The sequence below is a fragment of the Phragmites australis genome, chromosome 3 (genome assembly GCF_958298935.1).
Source record: "Phragmites australis chromosome 3, lpPhrAust1.1, whole genome shotgun sequence".
NCBI lineage: Eukaryota > Viridiplantae > Streptophyta > Magnoliopsida > Poales > Poaceae > Phragmites > Phragmites australis.
The window spans coordinates 38,685,911-38,710,921 of record NC_084923.1 but is presented as its reverse complement, the minus strand read 5'-3'; the positions used below and the strand labels follow the sequence as shown (position 1 = coordinate 38,710,921).

The 25,011-nt window shown below is 41.3% G+C and overlaps 2 protein-coding genes across 2 annotated transcripts in view; one reads left to right on the top strand and one right to left on the bottom strand.

Annotated features, from left to right (window-relative positions):
* LOC133913007 (ras-related protein Rab5A-like) overlaps positions 1-19,671 on the top strand; it is a 50,104-nt gene extending 30,433 nt beyond the window's left edge. Inside the window, exons 2-8 of the mRNA XM_062356031.1 lie at positions 15,675-15,808; positions 16,347-16,424; positions 16,506-16,673; positions 17,416-17,464; positions 18,025-18,098; positions 18,691-18,784; positions 19,184-19,671. Coding sequence (XP_062212015.1) covers positions 15,767-15,808; positions 16,347-16,424; positions 16,506-16,673; positions 17,416-17,464; positions 18,025-18,098; positions 18,691-18,784; positions 19,184-19,290 — 612 coding nt within the window. The 5' untranslated portion in view covers positions 15,675-15,766 and the 3' untranslated portion in view covers positions 19,291-19,671. The remainder of the gene's footprint in view (positions 1-15,674; positions 15,809-16,346; positions 16,425-16,505; positions 16,674-17,415; positions 17,465-18,024; positions 18,099-18,690; positions 18,785-19,183) is intronic.
* A 170-nt stretch (positions 19,672-19,841) lies between these two features.
* Positions 19,842-23,650, bottom strand: LOC133913006 (uncharacterized). The gene is made up of 9 exons (XM_062356029.1): positions 23,386-23,650; positions 22,687-22,820; positions 21,750-21,838; positions 21,529-21,664; positions 21,342-21,416; positions 21,046-21,167; positions 20,872-20,947; positions 20,385-20,444; positions 19,842-20,270 (listed from the first exon to the last, which is right to left on the bottom strand). The coding sequence occupies exons 2-9, from the start codon at positions 22,798-22,800 to the stop codon at positions 20,142-20,144; spliced, it is 801 nt and encodes a 266-aa protein (XP_062212013.1). The 5' UTR covers positions 22,801-22,820; positions 23,386-23,650; the 3' UTR covers positions 19,842-20,141.
* Between the last annotated feature and the right edge of the window lie 1,361 nt (positions 23,651-25,011).

Sequence of the window (25,011 nt, the reverse complement as noted above, 5' to 3'; positions counted from 1 at the left end):
AGCAAATCTTTGAGCATTCGAGTCATCGTCAAGCTTTTGATTCGCGATCTTTTACTCTTGGAGCTTCGTGCTCTAGACGGCAAAGCGTCGCCCGTAGAGCACCTAAGATTTGTGAAGTGCCATGGAAAGTTTGTAATCCATCATCAAGTTGAGTAAAAACCCTAACTTGATTTTTGTGGTCGCTAGGAGAGGATAGGGTTGAAAGAGACCCGACTCTTTGTGAGCTCCTCAACGGAGACGTAGACACTTCTTTGTGAAGTGGCCGAACTTCAGGATAAATTCTTTGTCTCTTTTACGTTCTTGCAAAGTTACTTTGTTCAAGTTGATTTTTGGGATTTTCCTGATCTTTTTTCTTGTGAGTCTCTAGCTGCAAGTTCTTGTTGAAAAGAAGCTTATACACCTGGTAAGATCTGTGGTGACCTTTAGATCATATAAAACTTCTCTCAACTTACTTTGATTTCGTGCTCCTGTATAGGCCAGATAATCCGGGTTAGATCGGATACTCCGGACCTCGGAGTATCCAGACTCAACCAGAGTATCCGGGTCTGTTTTAATCCGCTGCGAAGTTTTAAATTTCAGGAACGCCTATTCACCCCCAGCTCTAGGCGACATCAAGTCCATTCAGTTTTGCTTTGCTTTGAATGAAAATAATAAATCTAGAGGTCAAGTGCGCTGTGAAGCCTTCATATGAGGTGGTAAAGGTTGCAAATGTTGTGAGCCCTTTTTTATAACTTAGTGATCAAAATCAACAATATTGATATTTTACTTTTGTTTATGACTTAGTGAGTTTCATAACGACTTTGCATGGTATTGTAATGGCTTTGTGACATTGATTGAGGATGTTTAATCTGTTGTGTGTATGATCTATGTATGATCTATGGTGAATAGAGTTTGAATCTATTGTTGAATGATCTAGGCTAGTGGATGATCTGTTGTGAATTTATATTTAGTAATATATAAATTCAGTACTGTATAAATAAATATACAGATGGTTCTAAACCTATAACTGTCTGTAAAAAAATGCACAACAGACTGCTCAAAATGGGAGCCTTCTATACTATTCCAAGTTTACTGACGGCTCGACACTGGAGCCGTATATATTGTACCAAGTTCACAAATGGCTCTACTTACGAGCCGTCGATGATATTCTGCTAGTATAGATGGCTCCAATCACGAGTCGTCTGTACAAATTATTTATATAGATGGTTCAAAAATTATCTGTATAAATCTAATTTGTATAAATCTAATTTGTTAAAAAAAATATCATATATGAAATTTTCGAACTGTCTGTATAAAGATTTCTCCAGCGGTAACGAGAGGCGTCGACTATAAAGAGTCTTAATTTTGGTCGGGTGAAGCCTAGGAGATGTGAATTAATAATGCTTGTTGAAATTAATTTGCACTGTATGTACTTACGTGTATGCTCGTCAACAGTTTCGTGGAACTGGCAAGCAATAGTGGCGGACTCAGTGACAGAGGGTTGGATAAATATCCGATTAGGCTTTTCTTTTTCTTTTTTCTTTGAACGAATTGTAAACTAGACCATATATTAAATTAAACTTAGATTAGACCCATAAGACCATATATTAAATCAAACTTAGACTAGATCCTAAATTAGTACCTCACTAAACTACCACATAGGTCCGCTACTGACAATCAAACACCGTTGGACAAAAAATAACTCGGTAAAACTATGCATATGGGACAAGCATGCATGGCAGTGGCACTTGGATTCGGGGAAGCCAGCTAGCTTTCTGGAGTTCGTAAAGATCTGCCACAGAATATATGCTTTTTCTTTATTTGTGATAGATGAACACACTGGCCCACTCCCATTTGCAAAAAGATATATGGTATCATTAACAGAGCTTAAGACCATTTTCAATATATATTTAAAAATTTATTCTCTATAACACTATAACGATATATAATATCACTAACATATTTTTCACCTTCTATTACTCTTCCCATCCGAACCCACAATCAAGAACAGTGTTGCGGATGCTACAGTATAGCAACAAATTTAGAGTAACAGTTTCTCTTCTCAACACTGTAGCGCTTGATATCGTACCTACTGGAGAACTTTTTCAACCACCGATGGACAAATTTGAGTGACATAGTATTTTGCGGGGCACTATATCACTGGAAAACGAAGCTGCTGAAGATAGGATAAGGCCACTAAAAGCGAGCACTCATGGATCGATCTCTTACGTACTGCCAACCTTGTCTCGAGTGGTGGTTGTTATGCATGCATGCATGCACGGTGCCTCGAGGCAGACGACCGTGCGAAAGGCTGCAATATGCATGCTTCTTGTTCGAGGTGCACACAACAAGCATACCATACAACTAGCAGCAGCAGCATCTCGTTCGACATCCATGCATCAATCTTTCAAAAAAGGCTCTGCCTCGGATAAGCAGGCTAGATAGCCTAAAAATTTGACATGTGTGGCTCGGCTAGCCAGTAGCTACTGAGTCATAAGATAAGATGAACAGGAGCTAGGTAGAGGCAGGCCTTAGGCAGCCAGCCATGGGTGCATGCATGTCCTGATTTTCAGATGTGCATGCAGGCCTCGCACGTACGCGCACCACATGCATGTGCCACATTCTTGCCCATCGATCCAGACGACGCTGGTCATGTGTTTGCACTGCATGGTGCATGCACACTCATGTGGGAAGATCAACTCTGATATCAGCTTTGAAGCACGTACACACTACTTGCATTGGAACGTCCCATATATACCTACACGAGCCGAGCTGGTCAAATATAAATCTAGTTGAAATCCATGCGTGCCAAACACGCTGTCGTTTCAGCCATGCGTCTGAAACACATGGCGAATTTTGTTCAGAAGATAACCCAACAAGAATCATCGAGTCGGGCGAAACTCGCACGGATTTTGTTTTTAAATCTGCTATTTTTTTAATATTAGGACTTATTTTCACGGTCTTCTTAAGAACAAGATCGAGCGAGATTGTTCCATACGCGTTCGTTCCGTATATACCCGTGCTCGCGTTCGGATTCAAACGCGGGCGTTCGGATTTAAACGCGGGCTGACTGGAAGCCTCGCGCCGTCCTTGCCAATCAGCCCAGTGCCCGGATGCAGATCATTGGCCATTTGGCCGTAGGAGCTCACGCATTCCAACTTTCCAAGCACACACGAGCCAAGGGGAAGGGACCAAAGAAACAGTCAGCAGCATGGGTTGCAATGCAACAATCGATCAGCGAGTGTCAGAAGCACTAGGCAAAGCTTTTGTCCAAGTTCGTTGATCAGGAGCCGGACAAAAATTTACTCTTACCACGCTTACCAGCCAGTGACAGCTGACAACTGGAGGCGCTAACTAGCTCCGGGAGTGGCAGCGTGCATCCCAGCGTCAGATCAAAATGTGAAGAAAGGGAAAAGTTACTGTGTACTAGTAACACTTACCTACTGCACTGTAATACCACTGCGCAATGTGGTGCGTGCAGGTGATGCCGTTGATGCAGCGAACCAGAAGAACAGCAGGGGTAAAAAAAAACTAATGAGATAGAGAGAGAGAGGGTGGAAGAAGACAGAAGAGTACTTGAGGCTCGGCAGAGGAGGACTGGAGAGCGGTCAAAGGAATCGCCCCTAGACACTGTCGCGGCAGCTGCGTCTGCTGCTGCGAGTCCGTACCCCTGCGGCGCTATTGCAAATGGCACGTCAAACTCGTCAGGGCTGCCCTGCGCCCCTGACCGGCCGGCTCGGCTTGCTCGATGGTGTCCCGTCCGAAACAACAAGAACAATGCGGTGTGGTCTCCATCGCGGCCTCGCCCAGAAAGATCTATAATATTGGAAAATTTCTTATTTGTCATTAAATAATAGAGTGTTTTCTTTGTGTCACTTAAAAGTTTGTCGTCCTTTCACTGTTATCGGTTTTATTTTTGGCACCTTTCTTGCTACTTATGTCAAAAGCTTGTTAAGTGAAGCTAGAAAAGATGTTTTCGCCCTCAACTTGTTTCCACGTGTCATCATCTTCTCTCTCACCCACCGGCCCCATCCACCATCTTCTTCCCCTCCACCTTGCCGCTATTGCTTGGGCAGCTCTAACAAGTGGCCACCATCCACCGCAAAGGCAGCCAAGCATCCATAACAAGGAGCCACCAACTACCATACAAGAATCAGCAAGAGCAAGGAGCACCTTCCTTGCGCCGTCAACTAGCAAAGCAAGTGGCCATCCTCAGAATTGGAGCTACCCAACATCAAGATCGAGAAGAGCAGGTTGCCCAACAACGCCCTTGCTTGTTGAGGAGGAGACAGAGGAGCCCGTCTACATAAATGGGGGCGAGATGGAGGCAGCCAGCAAATCATTCCAATCTCTCGATCGAGTAACTCGTCCGCGCGATCGAACGGCATCCAGCTCATGCAGGGCACCGATGAGGTCGTCTGCCGCCTGAGAAACACATCGCGTCCACGGAGTCCGCCCAAATCAGCCCGCCCATGTCCATGAACCATGATTTTCTGCGCACCATCTGCTCAATTGACGTCATCAGCGGCCTCGTCCCCACAGCTGACATCGCCGCTGCCGCAGGCAAAGGGGGTAGCGGTGGCTCTGCCTCGACGCGATGTACATGGCTGAGATGCATTCGTCTCCTGCCGATGGGCTGTGAGCTGGGGTCATTGTCGGTGTCCTCCCCACCTCCCTTGTGATTCGGGTGGAGGGCTTTAGAGGAACTGGCCGTCCGTCTCCTGTGTCCGACAGACTGCGCGCAGGGGTCATCCTCGGTGTCCTCCCCGCCTCCCTCGCTATTCGGGTGGAAGGCTTCAGAGGAGCTGGTAGCGGAGGACAGATCCGGTCCAGCGGTGGCGCAGGTGGCGGTTAGGGGGAGCAGCATCACGGGAGGCTTCTGTTGGCACTTGCAGTTTGGTCGAGCTTCGTCAAACGACCGGTAAAATCCAAAATTATTTATTAAAATAGATAATATGTTGTTATATTTATAATTTTAGTATAAATATTTGATATCTTATTTATCGAAAATCGATTTTCGGTATACTGTATCCAAAAACAACTATTTTCGACACACAATATGTTAAATATATCACTGTTGACCATATTCGACACCTTATGTACCGAAAACCGATTGTATTAGGTACATGAGCTGCCGAAGATGGTCTATAGTACCCCAAAAATAACTATTTTCAGCATACGAGATGTCAAATATGGTATTGTGAACTATATTCGGCACCTCATGTGTCGAAAACCGATTCGTCACATGATGTTATGGTCACTTTGATGCTGTCATTTTATGTCGGGAACGGATGTTGTCACTTTGATGCTTTCATTTTATGTCGAAAATGGCTACATCACGTAACACTTCGTGTTTGTCATTTTATATTGGAACCGGCTGCGTCACGTAACATTTGCCGATAGAGAAAGAAAGAGACGTATTGTCATTTCATGTTTGAAGTTCTATCATGTGTTCATTTCGTGTTTAAAGATAGAGTTAGGATAGATATGTTATCATTTTGTACCAGTCTATATTATCATGTTAAGGCATTTTATACTATCTATTCGGTGTATTGTCATTTTGTATTTATCCTGATAGTATGGACTGGCACAAAATGACAACATCTCTATTCTGACTCTATCTTTAGACATGAAATGACCATATGACAGAGCTTTAAATATGAAATGACAACACGACTCTTTCTTTCTCTATCGACGGATGTTACGTGACGCAGTCGTCCTGACATAAAATGACAAACATGAAGTGTTACGTAACGCAGCCGTTCCCGACATAAAATGACAGCATCAAAGTGACCGCAGCCGGTCCCAATTATTTTTGGTACATGAGGTGCCGAATATGATACTGTGAACCATATTCGGCACCTCATGTGCCAAATACATTTGATTTTCGGTACATAAGGTGCCGAATATGGTCTACAATATCATATTCGATACCTCGTGTGTCAAAAATGGTAGTTTTTGAGGTACGATGTACCGAAAATTAGTTTTCAGTACATGAGGTGTCGAACATACATGCTAAAATTCTAAATACGCTGATATATTATTTATTTCAACAAATACGATTATATATGTTATCTAGTTTTAGATTTTTGTTAGCCAACAACACGATACAGGTGGTGGCAGGTGTGTGTAAGAGTGGGCAGGTGTGAAAAGAGAGGATGAGAAGAACAATCAGCGCAATTTGGTCTTTACCAAAAAAAATGATATCATTCAACGTCCAACGGCGTATGTAGTTAACAAAAGTGACGGAATTAACTAGTGACTAAGAAAAATAGAACCGATGGAATTTTGATTTTTTTTTCCGTGGCAAAGAAAAAAGTCTATTCTTTTGATGATAAATAAGGAATTCTCTTCGTACTATTCGGCGACGAGCTTTCGATGTCACGACAGCGTGATGCTCGCTACGTGCACAGTGGTGAGCCGTGCCGTGCGCGTACAGTAGCAGGGAGCGCGGTGACAGTGGCTTGGCATCTTTGGGTTTGCTCCTGTTGTTAAATTGCTCTAGCGCAGCTGCGCATATATTACTAGTATCTTGCGAAACATTGGCGTGAATTTGTATGTAAATAATTTGTCGAGTAGAAATGCCACAGAAGTTTAGTTAGCACAAGATTTGTGAGATTTCTAAATATTGACAATGTACAAGCTCGCCATCTGAACTGCACAAAGGGATGGGTTTATTACACTATAGCTAACACATGATAAACTCAATACGGGTGAGTGTGTGACCAATAACAAAAATAATTGAACACTGCAACCACTCCATTGATGAAAAGAGTATTTAAAAAGCTGTGTTTTCTCTAAAGGGTCTTTTTGGTGGCTTGGACTGGAAAACAAACCAAATTATCCAAAATATTCAATATTCCAGTCCAACAGGACGTGGATGTGGTAATCTTCTTCCCTTTTGACATCCACGAGGCTTTCCGCACCGTTCGAATTTGGATAGCTTTTTTCAGTTTTTTTTTAAAAAGTCAGAAGCTATCTAAATGTCTAGTTTTTTTTATGGCTTTTGGTTAATTGAGAAAGTGGTGTAGCTGAAATAAACTAAAAGTTGAGAAATAGATTCTGACTACTTTTTTAGTTTTTGAGTGTGTTGAGAAGCTAAAATTTTATTATAAAAATTAACAACTAAAATTCAATAGCCACAATAGTTTCTCTAGCTAGCCAAAAGCTTTGAAGCCACAATCTATCCAAAAATACCCTTTCTATTCTAAAGCTCGTAGGGTTCGATAGCCGTTCATTGGCTAGTGTATACGAGCCATTCGATCGCGAGTAAAGGGTGTGATGACGAGGCAACAGTGTAGGCTGGCTTGGGGAAAGATAGAGTATTTGTATGAGGTATCTGACACATAGATAGGGTTTAATTTATTATCTATAATCGCTCGGTTATTGTGGTTATCAGATGATTCAGTCTGCATCATATTAATAAATCAAACAGTTAAAGATCCAATTTAAATTTAGGGAAAAATGCAAAAAACAACCCCTAAAAGTCACTTGGATTTTGACTTTCCCCCCTAGAAGTTGTTTTGTTGCAAAAAAACCCCCAAAAAGTTTGGCTTTGTTGCAAACCCCCCAAAATTCAAAAAATCAAAAAAATCAAAAAAAAATTCTAAAACATAGGTGAATTATTTGAAAACATAGGTTCAATATGATCAAGGAGATATGACTTATCTTCTCCGTTATTCTCTTCTAAACCTTGATTGGAATCTAGATCTTCCTTGGTCCTGACACTTCTCGTGCAGCACTCACAAAATTTTACTGGTTCTGCAAACGCAACCACGATCAATAATAAACTATACTAGAGAAGAACAAATAACACCAAATAGAAAACCAAAAGAGTCATAATGGATACCATAATGGGATAGATAGGTAGATCTCGAATTTAGATAAATTTCAGCAAAAAAAATCACCAAAATCGAAGCCAGAACGAAGAAGTTATGACTCTGAAAGATTTAATATAAAATTAAATCGAGAAAATACGAAATAGCATTGTTCATGGGTGGGACCTAAGGGTGGGACCCACTAAACGGTAACTCGGTGAGGCCAACTGCTTAGTGTCAGGTTGGACCAAATGGGCTTAGATTGGGTCGACTCGCTCGGGTTGGGCCGACTTCGTTCATGGGCTAAAGGAGATGGGCTAGCCCACTGGGGCACAGCCCCAGCCGGCTAGGCTGGTTCAGCAGGCCAACTGCGTGTGGTTCGAGTGCGGTTTGCCTGGCTGGGCTGCGGGCACGACCGGGAGCCTAGCCATGCACGCGCGAGCGCGCGACGCAGCGGAGAGGCGAAGGGGATCGAGCTAGCAGTGAGCAATTATGGTGGAGCCGCGCTGGAGAGCTCATCGGAGTCGGGTTTCCGCTAGAGTTCTAGAACAAGAAGCTAACACTGGTCTTCTACACGCTACAGGAACTCAGTCATGGGTTCATCGTCTCCATCATCGGTAAGCCGAGCACTTGACTTGGAGTCAACTTCTTGAGGTTGTTGTCGTAGATGATGGAGACGATCAACTTGTATTTTGAAAGAAGAGCTTGAAGTTTTCTTCTCACCACTTGATCATCTTCAATTGGTGTCAAACTCAACCCATTGATCTCATTGATAAGAATATTCAAATGTGAGTACATGTCATTAGCACTTTCATAGGGTAGTTGCTTGATGCCATTAAACTTAATAATAAGCACATCATATTTCTCATTGCGCATATCCTTTGTGCATTGGTGAGAGAATAAACACGATTGAATGCATCAACACATATAGATGATAAAAGGATGCTCTTTGCTAATGCATCTAATTGCCTCTCCTTGTTGGTGATGCGATGTTTCATCCCTTTCTAGGTGACTCTCCAAACATCTAAGCCTCTAGCTTGCAAATAACAAGATATTAGAATTTTCCAACACGGGAAATTTGTGCCATCAAAAAGTGGAGCACTATAGGAAAAGATTCCAACCTCGGACGTCACAACTCTAGGATTTTAAGCCTATCAAGAGCATGAAGATCTGATACCAATTGTAGGGATCGGTGATGTCCTAAGAGGGGGATGAATTAGGACACTTAAAACTAATTTGGCTCTAAAAAACAGTACAGGATAAACATATATCAATTTCTATCTAAATATGCTATAGGTTTATCTAATGTGTCTACTCTACCGATCAAAATACTTGCAATCTATCTAAGAAGGTAAATTGCAAGTAAGTAAATGCGGAAACGTAAATAAGGTAGAGAGAGCAAACTCAGCACAAGGATTTTTTTTCATGTGATATCAATAGCATGAATGCCACCCCTAGTCCACGTTGGAGCTCCACAAAAGATATGCTCCTGATCGGCACCCGATCACGACCTTTGAGTCACTGAGTCACAAAGATAAGGCCTCCACCCGGATGAGCCACCAAGCCACCAAGGTAAGGTCTCACCACTAGCCTCACTTCTAGTTCCTCGTCGTGATCACTTCGGAGTTTGAGCTACAAAGGCAAGGGTCTCCGCGTCCCAGCACAATCGCCTTGCCGCTGCTCCACATCAAGTCGGAGGGTCAACAAGCTTGCCGACGAGTCACCAAGACTCCAAGGTACCGACGTACCAAGAGGTACACTGTTGGATCACTCCTTGATCCACTCTCTAGACAGTAATCACCTAGCAACTCACTCTCTAGGCCTATAAGCACTAATCACTCACTAATCTTGTGCTTAATCGCCTTGGATGATCACTTTAAGCACTTTGGTGGCTTGGATGTCTTCTCAGGTGTATATGAACTTCTCTGGACTTCAGCACGCTTAAATGACTGAGTGGAGGGGTATTTATAGCCTCAAACACCGGATCATCCGGTAAGTACACTCTCATAAACTAGCCGTTGGAACCCCACTCAAGCCTATGTGAACACCGGATTATCCTATGACGACTCACTGAAAACCGGACAAATGCACCGGATTATCATATGTGTATATATTCATTTTGGTGCTCTCTGAAAATAATAGTCTGGTGTGTTCATTTTGTGAACACCGGATCATCCGGTTAGTGTAGCAGAAGAAATTAGCTATTGAAACCCACTCAGACTCATCTGTGAACACCGAATTATCCTGTGATAACTTACTGAACACCAGACAAATGCACCGAATTAATTTTTATGTGAGCACCGGACTATCCGGTCAGGTAAATTTCAGCAAAACAGCGTTATGTATTTTGGGTATAACTTTTCACTCTGAACTCTGATTTTGATGATCTTGGGCTCTATAGAAATCCTGTGAAGAGCTCTACAAGATTATACAAAAATTCATCCTATTTGATCACATCAAAATTCATGGAACAAGTCCAATTCATTCATCTCTTTGTTTCGGTTTTGGTGACTTCTCTTTTGCTGCATCCATGAGACCTACTAAAGCATATACTTGACAAACATATTAGTCTCATTGACTATGTTGTCATTAATTATCAAAATCATAATCATGATCTAATAGGACCATTTTCGCTACACTTGACTTGGTGGCTTAGTAGCTCAAGAGTCGTGACTAGGAGATTCTTGGCAACCAGAAGTATATCCTTGGTAGAGCTCTAACGTGGACTAGGGGTGAAAATATCTTGTACCAAGTTTGCTCTCTCTAGGCCTATTTCACTAATTAGTCTCTAATCTTGTGCTTAATTATCTTGGATGATCACTTTAAGCATGTTGGTGTCTTGCATGTCTTCTCAAGTGTATATAAGCTTCTCAGGACTCTAGCACCTTCAAATGATCGAGTGGAGGGGTATTTATAGCCTCAACCCCGCAGACTAGTTGTTGCCCTAATAGCTCAACTTTTTTGTATGCGCCGGATGAGCCGGTGTAAATAGATTGTACTAACCGGACCATCCGGCATGTACATCCTCCACAAACTAGTCATTGGAACCCCACATAAAACCATTCTGAACACCAGATATTCTAGTGCGGTCACCAGCTTTATCGTCGGACCATCCGGCATGTATACTCAAGCCAAACCACGTCACTTCTCTCTGTGCAAAATACTCCGGCGTAGCCAATCTTCATCGTCGAACCATCTAGTGTGTTCAACCACGCCAAACAATCCATTGACACATTCTCTGGTGCAAATACTATGGTGCAACCATCCGGTGTGAACCACTCTAAGCATCGAACCATCCGGCATGTAGCTTCTTCAACTCCTTCCTCTATAAATGCTTCGGCGTGCACCATCTTCATATCATCAGGCCATCCGGCGTGTTTAAAACAACTGGGCAAAAAGCTTTGGTGAGTACGAACTTATTTGCATTAGACCATCCAATGTTAACAATTTTCCTAGTACATCTCCAATTCAATCAATCTTTTGTCCTAACTGCGGTGTCTTCTTCATATATTGTATCCATGAGACCTACTAAGATATATACTTGACAAACATTTTAGTCACATTGAATATATTATCATTAATCACTAAAATCACATACATGCCCTAAAATGGCCGCTACAATCGCCCCAAGGGCATATTTGCTACACCATCACGTTCACTGGAGCCTGGTGTAAAGCTTCTACCTCGGGAAGGATCTTAGCGCTGGTTGGGATGAACGTTAGGCAGATTTGCAAAAACCTCATCAGATTCAGTTTTCTTGCCCTTACCTTCATTGGTGTTCTTCTTGCGCTTGCTTTGGACCTTGTTGTGGCTAAGCCAGAGTTGAGGGCGCTTGATGCCCCAAGTTTTTTCCTTGATGTAAAGTAGTGCATATTTGGCTCTAGCAGACTTATCAATGATCTACATGAGGTCCTTAACCATTTTGGACTCCTTTCGGGCGATGTCTTCAACTTAACGCCGGCTCTTAACCCTTTGAGTGAATGTCTGGATAATGTCGTGGTCACTAATCTTGGGGATAGTGTTCTGGGTGTTGTTGAAGTGTCGCACGAACTCACGCAAGATTTCATTCTTCATTTGCAGCGGTAGAGGTCGTTTTTTGTGTCGGGTTGAACGTACGTACCCTGGAAGTTAGCTCAGAATACGTCGCATAGCTACTTCCATGAGTAGATTGTTCCTAATGATAAATTGGTCAACCAGGTCCTAGCTGCCCCTTCAAGGGATGTTGGGAGGTAATTCGCTATTACCTACTCGTTCCCACTAGGTACTTAGATGGTCATGGTATAGATCTGGAGAAACTCAACTGGATTTATGCTTCCATTGTATTTCTCGATCGTCCAGGGGTGGACCTTGCTGACCAACTTACGTTTCATAGATTGGGAGAGAAGACTAGCCATCCGTTGATGGTGCTTTGCTTTATTCCATCACCCCTGGGAGTCTTTTCCAATGTCAATCGGAGGTTGGTCTCGATTTGATCGATGTTGGGATGTTTCCCAATTAGATTAATGAGTGGTAGAAGGAGCTTCTTCAGAAGCCCATGAGCCACTTCGTCGGTTGTCAATGAACTGGTGTAAGTTGTTGATCGAATGATCTTTGACTGGTGAGGTATGACGGTGATTGTTTGCCCGATTTTCATCCTGAGAAGTCCTATTCCTAGGGTTATGCCTCTCCAGGTCAGATGCATCTCGTGCTAGAGGATTGCCTGGCCTACCCTAGTTAGTACTATTTCTGGCTAGGGCCAAATGAGAGTTCTTAGCTTGGAGCATGATCTCCTTTGTCAAGGCATCTGCCAAATTTATCCAGTCCTTACAGACTGGAGTAGCCAGATCTATGGTTGGAGGGCGCATGAGGGCCTCTTGTAGAAGGAGGATCCTCTTTGCAATCGCATATTTAAAATGGTCCGCCCCCTATTGATGATCATGAGACTGTATGACTGGAGCCACGATATGGGCCGAAGGTGTTGTGTCCGCATGGGGCTGACCATTGCCTATCGCCTGGGCTAGAGGACTCTGAGTGTTTACAAGGTCATCGTCATGATGACCCAGATCACAACCCCCATTTTCGATGGTGAAAACTTCTCTTGGGTAACCTCCATCGGAGGAGGTGTCTAGATCCATCATGGATGCTTAGCCGGATTGCTCTGGATTAGTATCTTGATAATCCATGTTGTTAGAAATTGTAGGATTGATCCCGATTTGATGTGAATCGGACATACACAATTATCTTGACAACCGAGTGGTTCGAACTCGATACCGTGATCTTTGGCTTATTGATCCATAAATTGGCTTACCTCGTCGCTAGAAAGTTCATCATTTAAATCTACCTGATCGATCACCAGTTCATCAAGAAGAGATGTAAAGTTGTCGTAGAACACCTCATCCAAAAAACCAATTTTTGGTGAAGCATTAGGCGATGTCAACGGTATATCGTGTGTAGACTCTTCAACACCTTTTGCTATGATCCCCATTGACGGCGCCAATTGACGACGATTCATAAAATGCCGACCTAACGAACTTGTTTAAGAATATGGGCATGCTTTGAGTAGATGAATCACAAAGGGAACACATATGAGTTTTTAAACAGGTTCGGGCCTTCCCGAGGATAATAGCCCTACGTCATGTTTATCTTGTATTGATCTGAACCTGTTACAAGTGGATGTAGCTAGCCTCGATGGATCAAACTTAGTCGGTGAGTTCTTCCTTGACTTATGTTGGTTTGTATGGGCTTGTGGAACTCGTATTGTTTGAGACGACTTATCCTCCTCTCCCTCCGCAGGGCCACTCTGTTTCATATGTATATGGGGTGTTGTACGTCATCTAGACTCTTTCTTCGTATTTTTGGAGATAGATTGTCCCGAATACAAAACGCCTTAGGCATCTATGGGTAGTTTTCTTTCTTTCAGGGATTCTCTTTCCAGAGATAAAGATAGGATTACAGGACACTCTGAGGTACCTGGATATAGTAACTGCCTATTATTCATCGTCAAGTCATTACCGAAGGAACAAAATTGGTGTGTTTCAGCATAAACCACCATTGCTTTGGTGTGACAACCTTGGTGCGACTTATCTCACAGCCAATATAGTGTTCCATGCTCACACGGAACACATTGAAGTGGGTTTCTATTTTGTCAGATAACAAGTTGCACGCAAAGCACTTGAGATGATATTCATTTCATCGAAGGACCAACAAGCTAATATTTTTACCAAGCCAATGTCAAGAGCACCGTTCAGTGCAATCTACCGCAATCTCATCTTGTGAGAACTGTGTTTCGGTTGAGGGGGAGTATTAGAAATACTGTAAACATGGTAACAGCTAGCACTAGTGAGTAGTGATCACGTCAATGTCTTAGCCATGGCGAGATTAGTGGCATGCTGATCACGTTTGTGGTCACCGTGGCAACGCTAGTTCTGTTTGTTAGTTGCGTATACGCAGGCACATCTTCCTCTTCTTAGGATCTTAGATCCAGTTGTAACTCTTGAACATCGGCTATATAAACAGCACGACCAATTGGATAGGTGCGTTCGGCGTTTTCTCTTTCTCCCTTTGTTCTTTCAGTTAATACAAAATGCTTATGCGAATTTTAATTCAACTAATTAATATGCGAGTGCTTTTGATGATACAGGAAGTGCCTCACACTGTAAATATTTAATCATGTGATTGAACGCTACTCACTTGTGTATGCATGTTTCCTTGGGTGGATGAGAATGGGAAAGGAACCCCGGAAACAAGTTAGCAAGAGCAATGGAATGGATGATGAGTAATTATAGAAAGGAAAGAAAAAAATGAGGGAGGAGATTATATGTCTTATACTAATTACTTGAGCTATTCAATATTTAAATACAACAACACGCAAATGTGGCAAGAGTTTTTCCAGTAGAATTGCTGTTTACCCACTACTTGAATTCATATCCAACGTAAAACAACACATGGGAGTTGGGTAGTGATCATGTTTTCCATATGAAATGCCATATTATATTTGAATTTGGATTCAACAGTGTACGTAGTGTTTTTATGTTTTTGTTGTTGCATGTTTAGTAGCTTTACTTTTTCGGTGTAGTGTATATATATACACACATTTGAGCTACCATATTATCATTGGAACTATCTGTTATGTATGAGAAAATAAGCATTTTTATTATCTTATTATGTACAAATGACGCATTGTTTGTGCTCGCATTCAACCTCTTTCGAGATTTACAAATGAATCTAAGAAGTTCGTATTACCTTTCATATTTTCCATGAAAATATGGAGGCGGAATTTATGTAGCTAATATATTTTACTCTCATCCCATAGATTTCCATCCCCTAGGCTCTCAACGTTCAGATTCATCAACGTGTGTTTGGTTTTTTTATGAGGTTTTATATAGCTGTATCATATAGTTTGATTGAACGGAGTCATATTTATCGAAAAGAAGAGTATATGATTAATTGTATCTGTTTGTATAGATTGATCTAAGTTTATATTTAGTTGACTAAATTTGAGACCGTATGAGCGGATGCAAAAGTTAAAATTATGACTGGTTACTTAAATAAAGATGATTTTATGATATTGATAAGTGCACCCGCTTGTATAAGCGGATACAAGAGCTTGTATTCGCCGAGTCAGGTTGAAAGAGAATATATGTATCTGCAGGATCATGCTAAAACAATATATACAGACAACCGAATATATTTCTTCTTATAATTATACGCATCCACCGATCTAGACTCAAATTCAAGTAACCAAATACACCCCAATTATGGTTTTCAGCATCTAAAAAGAAAAAGAAAGACCCCAGAGATTTTGAGCAAGCCTCATGCAATTATGCAAGTTTGCAAGGGTTAGAGTGGAAAACCTGTTTCCTATAATCCAAAAAAGAGGAAGCATAATAGCGCACGCGGACAACTAAAAATTCCCCAGTTGGGTTCTTGCGTGCGATTCGATCGTCGTCCAGGGTTTCAGCCGAGGTTTCCCCAATCCGTCGTCGAATTCGATGGCGGCTAACGCTGGCAACAAGATCCGCAACGCCAAGCTGGTGCGAAGTCCTGTCTCGAGCGCTCAATTTCAGTTCTTGATGTCGCCGCAGATCGAACCACGCGGGCTGGATCTTGATCGGTCGTACTGGGCTGGTTCTTGTTTAGTCCCGTGGGGTTGGTCACGATCGTATGCTTTCGTTGCCTATGTATTAAGACGGGACAAATAGATGAGTTTTATGGTTGATACTATTTTGAAGGATTTTAACCTTTTTTGGGCGAATTCTCCCAAGACAAGTGGCTAGACTTCTTGTTAGTTCCTGTGTTAGCTTGGAGAATCAGTAAGTTGCTAATTCATGCCTTGAGGTTGTCAAATGTACTTCGAGTGATCAATTTCCTTTGCCCTCGATCCCTCGATGTTGCACGACCGGGTGCGTATTGATGTTAACTTTGAGCTCCTAAATGGTCCCCAGTTCATGAGTAAATTTCACTAATTGAGGTTGTGGGGAGCTTGCAGTTGTGTTTGAAACATATAATTTTTGCATTGTAGAATCTTTTGTCATATGAATGCTATTGTTTCATTATGTTTATATTTGTCAGGTTCTTCTTGGAGATGTGGGTGCTGGCAAATCTAGCTTGGTTCTTCGGTTTGTAAAAGGACAATTTGTTGAATTCCAGGTGAATCTTTTGAAATATTTCTTGCGCTCAGAGAGCGGATCACTGGTCTTCTGGGCTGATATATGGTCTTTCTATTTGTAGGAATCAACTATTGGAGCGGCTTTCTTCTCCCAGACTTTGGCGGTCAATGATGAGACTGTTAAATTTGAAATCTGGGATACTGCTGGGCAGGAGAGGTACCATAGCTTGGCTCCGATGTACTATAGGGGTGCTGCTGCTGCCGTTGTTGTCTATGACATCACGAATCCGGTTAGTAAAACATAAATGGTTTACTTGTGCTATATTTGAAGTAATGATTAGGACCCAGCAATTGCTTTGCTGAGTTCATAGTTTACTTGATGGCTTGGTGAATGAAGAATGGTATAAACTCTTGTGGTAGTGTATTAATGAGATGAACACGGAGTACACCATAAATGCAGTTAGCAAAGTTTTGCAATGGTTGCAATGTTGCATTCATGGTATACTTGTGCAACAAGCTATTAAAACTAGCTGTTTATGAGAATATGACAAGTGACAACTGACAAGATCTAGTTTATCATCCTTGTGGTTGTGTGATTTATACTTGCATTTGTGGTTGATGAGTTTTATAGCTGAAGGACATCGATAATGCATAGTTGACAACTAAATTAACTAACATATAATGTTCCTCTCAATGGCTCTGCGTGAATGGTCGTGCTTGTGCATCTATCTCTGACTAGTCTGCTCTATAACCGATCAGCACTTTCTACAGTGAGATGTGTATTGGTCTCTCATGTTTTGTAGCCATATTCCAAGTTTCCTCCCTGTTGCATTGGTGCTTCCTGCTTGTGTAAACATCATAAAATGATTTAAATGGCGCTAGACTTCAGAAGTAATATAGCATTCTAACTTACAGCAGTTACTCACCTGTTTTATCTCTTGTCCCCGTCTTAAGTGCAATTACCCCATATGTATAGACAGTGCCCTGGTCCAACTTTTTCCATGTACTTACATATTATTATTCTACTTTCAGGCCTCCTTCACCCGTGCAAAGAAATGGGTTCAAGAACTTCAAGCTCAAGGTACTTCATTTTTCTGCATGAAGATTGAGAATACTTCATTTATATTTAGTTTTATCATACCCGTTTATGGTTATGGACCTATGGCTTTTTATGTATAAAAAGAAGACCCATGATCTTTCGGCAACTGATCTGCTCCTGTAGTTGATACTTGTTTTATACGACATTCCTCATTCAATGCCTCTGTTTTTCAGTATTCGATGTGGCATCTTTGGTGGCCTTCTTTTAATTTTTAATTACTTTAGGTGTCCATTTTTGACCTATAGTTATTCATTCAACTTATCCTTGTATAATGTTCTATGTATGCTATTTTTTTATTTCATACTTCCTGCGCTGCTACTAAATCATTTGGAAGAAATAGAATTAGTGTTTTTCTTTTCTTTTTTTTTTTGGTGCTGCTATGAATTTATTTTCCCTTCACGTGTGATTTCCCTTAACCATTTCATGTTTGTGTTTTTGGGTCTGCTTGATGGTAATGTGAATAAATAACAAAACCAAGCCATGTGGTAGTTATGTAGCTTGTTGATACAAAAGTAATGAGTTTCTCCTTTGCTATGGTGTAGGAAACCCGAATACAATTGTGGCTCTTGCAGGCAACAAGGCTGATATGCTAGATGCGAGGCAGGTGCCAGCAGAGGTACGGAATTCCTCTTCTTCCCTAGCTTTCTACCTTTCCACTTTGATATTATGTGACCGCATTACTATTTATTCATTTCACTATCCTACTTCAGCACTGTGTAGTTACCTTTCAAGAAATCAAAACTAATATTCTTCAGTTTCAATATATAGTACATACACTCAGCACCGTGTTATATCGTTTTGCTCTTGGGTATGACAGTTTGACTACACGGTAAAAAAGGAGTTTTGCATAAAATATGTTCATATTGCGCAAGATTTTCTACCGTGGCATATACTAGTTTTCAACATGTCTGCTTTCTTTGTTGAAGATATACCATATATTAATCCTTGTATTAGTTTGCTCTAGTTATTACAGGGCTATTGATATACCAATCTTAACTAGTGGTTTTATGTTTGTTACATTATATGAATATAGCATAAGAAATGTTGCTTAGCTTAAACATCATGCTATTTACTATCTGCACATCTATGCTTCCCAACTGCATCATGTCGTTTGTAGCATCTTGTTTGCTTGATGTGGCCTGTGGGTGTTTCAATCAGTTGAATTTTGTTGATATGTGTATGTCCTATGTTATGTTCTTTTGTCGCAGGAAGCAAAGACGTATGCGCAGGAGAATGGGCTTTTTTTCATGGAGACATCTGCTAAAACTGCTATCAATGTGAATGACATATTTTATGAGATTGGTGAGTTCAGTTCCATTACATTTTGGTCAGGTGGACGGCAAGGTTCACAAATTCGATAGACCCCCGAAAACTGCCCGGGGTCGGTAAAGCACAATAATTCGGGGGAATTCAGTAGAAACCGGTCGAATTTTATCATTTTTTTGAATTTTGAGTTTAAGTTTGATCGGTAACCGTTCAGTTTCTAAATGCGGTGCAGACCGAATTGTTCGGTAACTGAGCGGTTACCGTTGCATTTTCGAGCCCTGGTGGATGGTCCATGGGCTGAAAATCCATGCAAAGTTGCCTTTGACTTATGAAATTTCTCTTTCTAGCACTTAATAATTTTTCCGTTATTTGCTTTGCATTTACGATATTACATTCTAACATTTTACACATCTGTTGTCCTTTATTCCGTTGCAGCAAAGAGGTTGCTTCAAGGGCAACCGGCTCCAAACCCACAGGCTGGAATGGTTCTGACTCAGAGACCAAATGAGAGAATGGTCAGCACTTCTTCATGCTGCTCTTGAAGCACAGCTTAAACCTTATATTGCCATGACGAAATCTACCAGAGGAAATTCAACAAAATATCCCCAGTGTCCTGTGTGGCAGCCTTCCGGGTTGATATACTCCAGATCTCCTACTCTTTTCTGTTCATGTGTTTGTCATGTAAATGTCAACTAGAATGCCACTGCAGAGACCCAGAAGTGTTACAAAGCATTGGTTGTGTTGTTATCATTCAATGGTGTCCTTAAGTATTCAAATCTGCATGCCATGGTATTTTATGTTTTGGTTATCTGCTGCGCCTGAGACATGGTAAAGCTTGGTTGCTGTTGTCTCACACTACTCAGCTGCAGTTTTCACCACTGCAGCACCCAAGAAAGGAAAATATAATACCCTGTTCTTTGTGTGATGTTTCTTTTCTGTATAACGCTTTGGCAGTCTCCAAAACCTCAACTGCAGGCAGGTAGTCATCTCTGTTTTACATATCGCAGGACAAAGAAAAGCTAAGTTTAAGAGTAAATTGTGTTGTCACAGGTATTGTCTTGAGTTTCCGAAAATCACAAATGCAAGTACACAATTTAGCATCGGGGATTGTACTATTGAATAAACCATCCACTAAAATGCTCTTCCGGTATACACATGGCGCAGATGGGGTAAGCAGAACAGCGTGCTGGAACTTCAGTAACCAAACTGGTTACAAAATTCCAGCTTTGCTGAAAATAGGGTGATTTCATCTAATCTAACTTGTTTGTTAATACTTTACATATCAACCTTTTCTAGTTACCCTGATATCCATAACTTTATACATCAAAGGCATGCAGTGCTGCCGAAACACCAAGTCTTGTTGATATGTCTGGGATCCGCTTATCGTCATTGATCATGGCCATCTTGCCAGTGTTTTCTTCACACCTTTCAGAATCTTCACGAACCACATCGTGTTCATCACAAAGAGCACTGATGGTACAAGGAATGTCAGGTAGTACCCAAAAGCATGCATCTGCGCTACCTGTAGTGAAGTCAATTGGAAAAGGAGATAGAACAGAAAATGGGTCAGATGGCATGAAGATGTTTATACATGAGTAAAATAGAATTGACACATTTGAAATGAAGATCTTAGTACCTGACTGTAGTGCAAATAGATGTGGTAAAATACATACATGAATAAAAATATCCTTGCCACCTGAAGGAAATGTGAACAAATGTTATGATCATGAGCCAGCAGCACTAACATCAGGGAAAATGAATGGCTTTTCTATGAAATAGTTAGCCAGGTAAATGATTTTGTGAAAAGGAAAGCATTCCGGTATGGCAACCTGCAGCTAAGACACGCCAATAATGAAGTTTCAGGGGGAAAAAGGTATTTAAAAAATGCAATTATGTGGGTGCAGTTATTCACAACTCATGCACTCTCTTTTTTTCACATTTATTTAATTCATATGATTACTTTATCAAGTGTCCTTTTACTTCAAATTTCAGCTTTTTCCAAATGGAAGCTTCATGCTGAAGTTTGCATTCTCTTTCCAACAGAAAATTGAGAACACTGAAAAGTGGAAATAAGTACTGTTTCTTAATTTAAGAAACACTAAATGTACTAAAATTTCACTCACCAGCCACACAACAAACATCAGAATGCCATTAACCAAGTAAGCGCTTGATTTTTTCAGTCCAGCAGTGTCAAGAAACCTTGAAAAAGCAGCAGAACAACAGTACATTACTATCAAATAGTATTAACAATCACGAAATAACTTCAACGAATAAATAGAAACTACTCAATTGCTCACCATCTCAAGTTGATTTCAGGGGTGGTTGTCTCTGAAATAAGAACCATGTATGTGTAAAACTGCCCTTCCCCAGACAACATTGTGTAAGCTATTGCAACTAGAGAAAGTGTATGATGGAGGACCTGAAATGGCAACACAACCATAAGAAATGCTACCCAGGCACCACCTGAAAACTATCTAATGTGTTACCGAACTGATGGCATGTGACCTTATTCCAAAAAAAATGGTTATGTTAAATCTAATTTATTAATATTTTTTCTAGTGCATATATGTTTAATGTTTAAGTTGGCACCTACATATTCCATTCCACCAAGGGAAGGGTACAGCCAGAAGATCATTGCAAGATCAGTGATGAAGTAACCAACAGAAACCTGTCAAGCAATACAGCCAGGACACAGCTATGTCAATCGGAAGATGAAACATAAGTGTGTCATAGAAAGAATAAAAAATGCCACTTTATTCATAATAAATGGTATTTAATACCCCTAATGCAAAAGTGGAGATGATTGAATTACGGAATGTAATAGGTCCCTTAAGGTGGTCAGAAAAAAGATCAGTCGATGCGACAAGATATAATGATACAGACATGATAAAGATTGCATGCGCACTGGACATACCCCTGAAACAAGTATAATTTGTTGTTAGTATAAAATTTCTGAAAAACATAAGCAAAATAGATATATTAGCTCTGACACAAGACTGACCTGTTGTTCCATTCGATGCGCTGTATTTTTGTTAATGAAGAATAGCCCTTGAAGTAAAAGGAGCTTAATAGCCGTGTAAAATCATAAGCCTAAAGGAGAAAACATGCTGTTTGTCAAAAGAAGAAACTAGAAGCATGCTGATGAATAACTAAGACCTGACTTATGTGACGCAAAAAGTTGTTGACACAGGTCCAAAAATGTGAAGGCCAGCAGCCAGCTATATGATGACATATATTCTGTCGCATACAGAAGTACCTCTAGAAGGTTGTTTTGTTGGTGCTGAAGGATGGAAAAATTCGGATAATGGTTATAACTCACACTAGATACAATTGTTTTGGTCATGTTCTATATCCTTAAGTCACACAAGCTGAGTTGACATGCAACCAAAAATCACATGAGATGGAGGGTATGTGGACTCAGTGCTGCTTATCTTTAGGCCCGATTTAAATCACCCACTTGTTTAAAATTAGTCCAAGGATAAATTGCTACAACCTCTGAAGAAGTTTCAAGGAAGGGGAAAATCAATGTGTTCAGTCAACAACTCAACATTGCTGATTAAGGACTTACAATTAGCACAAAAATTTTAACGGTACAATAACTGAACTAAAAGGTTTCGAGGTTGTCAGCAATGTTAGCAATTGTTACCAATGGTCAAGGATTTAAAAGAAGGAAGCGCTAATAAATTATAGGCGCTTTTCGTCCTATTTGTGGTAGTTAGCCTCTCACACCGTTCTGGACATGCCGGTGTTATTCATTTGGGTTTAGTAGTCAAAAATCATTTCTCGTATTGGTGTAACTAACCTTTCAGAAGGTAGTCATTCTTCTATAATAGAGTAAGCCAGCATGGATCGCTGCTTACAAGCATTAAGTTGATTATCCAGTGCAACCGTGAACCATAAGTTCATAACTTGGAGGTCGGAAGGATAAATCAACTTACCATCTTGCAGAGGACAATGCCAATGAGCACCGAGGTGTACGGAACGAGTGGATCAGCTAGCAAGTAGTCCCTCATCAACGCCTGAGCTTGATACTTGTAAGCCGTCATCGCCATCTTCGCGGCTCAAATAGTACCTGCATCACAAGATGAATACTAAGATGAACCTACATCCAAAGAACATAGCAAAATTGGATATTTGTGGTGCTCTCAAACATCTAAAGATTTCCCTAGCAACAAGATTTGTCATTCTCATTGATCAGACCAAACCTATTCTCAACAGCATTTCCACACAGGTACGAAGCTGGTCCAGCACCCGCAAAAAATCGATGGCTATCAAAAGGTACAAGAACCAAATACACAGCATTAAGCAATCCCTATCAATGATCACACCGACAAACTCTAAGCAACTCATGGCACAGATACAGATGCTACAAGGCATCATCAGGCCGGCTCGGTGTCGATGACACAGGCAGATCTCCGTGCGCAGCAACATCAAACTGAGACCACGAGCGCCGCAAAGGCAATGTACTTAAATTGCCACCAAATGGTCAAAACACACATACTTGGTATTTCACTAAGGAATGCCACCGACGATGAGACCCCAAGAACAACGAATCCCTCCAAATCGCAGGAAACCAAGAAACCCCAAGATCCGGTTAGAACGATCCGAGGCAGGGGCCGGCAGGGCAGGGGTAGTACCTCGCGCGGGGAGTGGAACGTGCGGGAGAGGAGGCGCGGCACGGCTATGCGCGCAGAGCAGGAACTGGGGAGGCGGGGAGGAGGAGGCTGAGCTCCATTTCTTGGTGCGCTCGCTGTGCTCTAGGTGTTGGCGGCGAGCAGGAAGACCAAGGGGGGAGACGACAGGTAGCTGCGCAGTGCCACCATCCGTCCGAGCCTTTTGCGGTTGCCGCATTTGCAGCTACCCTTTTGATTAAATTTTGCGCCTTAATTAACACACTAGCATTATGTAGTTAAGCGACTAGTAAGAGATGTTTTTTTCTCTTTGACATGAGAGCTTGTTTGTTGAGAATGCTAATCATTGCTCTGGGCAAACCCAAAAGTCTGGTGATGGCAGAAATGTCATTTCACATATCGATCCGTAGCAGCTGTGTTGTTTTTTAAGCCTCAATAATGCACACCACATCTATACAGCTCATGTCAACGTACATTTAAGATACATGTTAGATCTATAACTCGGCGAAGTCAATAAGACTTTAAGTGTTTACAAAACCTAATTTATGCCGGGCTAATCAACAGATGGCTTAATAAGGATCAAGAAGAAGCAGCGACAGCGGACGAGAGGAAGAAGGAGCGGGTGGGCCGTTGAATCACTCGATTCGATGGTCCCAAAATCGAACGTTGGCTCTTCCCTCGGTTCATTGTCAAGCCCGGGACCGCTCCTGTTGTGTGGATCGCAAGCCGGAGCATGCTCCAAACACAAGCCAATCTGGTGGATGAGATTGCGATCAGGTCGTCAGGTCAGGTTACGTGTTCGCGACGGCAGCACGTCCCTTGCTCCCTTTTCGCGGACGACGCCGACGGCCGACCTCCTCAGCTTTCTTTCTCTTCCCCCGCATAAAATTCGTGGACCGAAGATACACGTGCGTATATATATATGAGCTCGACTCAACTGAAAAGCTCGCGTGATGCAGCGGTGCTGCGTAATGTCGGTGTCGGTGGAGCCTTTTTACCACTTTTTTTCTTCGCTTTATTTAGTGCTAGGTGGTTGAAATCTGACTCAAGGTTGTGGAGCATGCATCCTGCACTTTGAAGTTCGTTTAGTGTTGCTGCTTATTGAGTACTAGATTCAACACAATATTGATATATTTTTAACGAGTAAATTTTATATAACTACAACTATTTATATCTAACTATCGTAAAACTACAATTTTTAGAACAAGTTTAAAAAAATGTAGTTTTGTATTATAGGGACATAAATACTTGTAGTTTTGTAAAACTCGTTGTAGAAGTTATAGTTTCGTGATAGTTAGATACAAATAGTTATAAGTTTGTAAATTTTGCTCGTTTTTAAACTGTAACCTCATAATTCTCTTCGTAGAAAAGGAATTTGAAGCTTTTATTTGCTCCAGTAGCTTCATCAAACATGTTTTTTTTTTAAAAGTCTAAATTACTTTCCTAAACTATTTCTAATATTTGGATAACCTCCCGACCTTTAAACCATTTATTTAATCCTCTGAACTTTAAATATCAGATCATATATACTCTGGAGTGGTTTGCAACAACAATTTTTATAACGTGACTGCCATATCACATGTTTCTGCTACGTGGCTACTACCTTATCTCTCTCGTGTTTTGAAGTACCAA

Excerpts from the sequence above, each read along its gene's own strand:
- LOC133913006 (XM_062356029.1), bottom strand. The coding sequence starts at position 22,800 with ATGGCGATGACGGCTTACAAGTATCAAGCTCAGGCGTTGATGAGGGAC. Across the intron at positions 21,839-22,686 it reads GCATTGTCCTCTGCAAGATG|GCTTATGATTTTACACGGCT; the intron begins GTAAGTTGATTT and ends TTTCTCCTTTAG. Across the intron at positions 21,168-21,341 it reads CCCTTGGTGGAATGGAATAT|GTCCTCCATCATACACTTTC; the intron begins GTAGGTGCCAAC and ends TTGCCATTTCAG.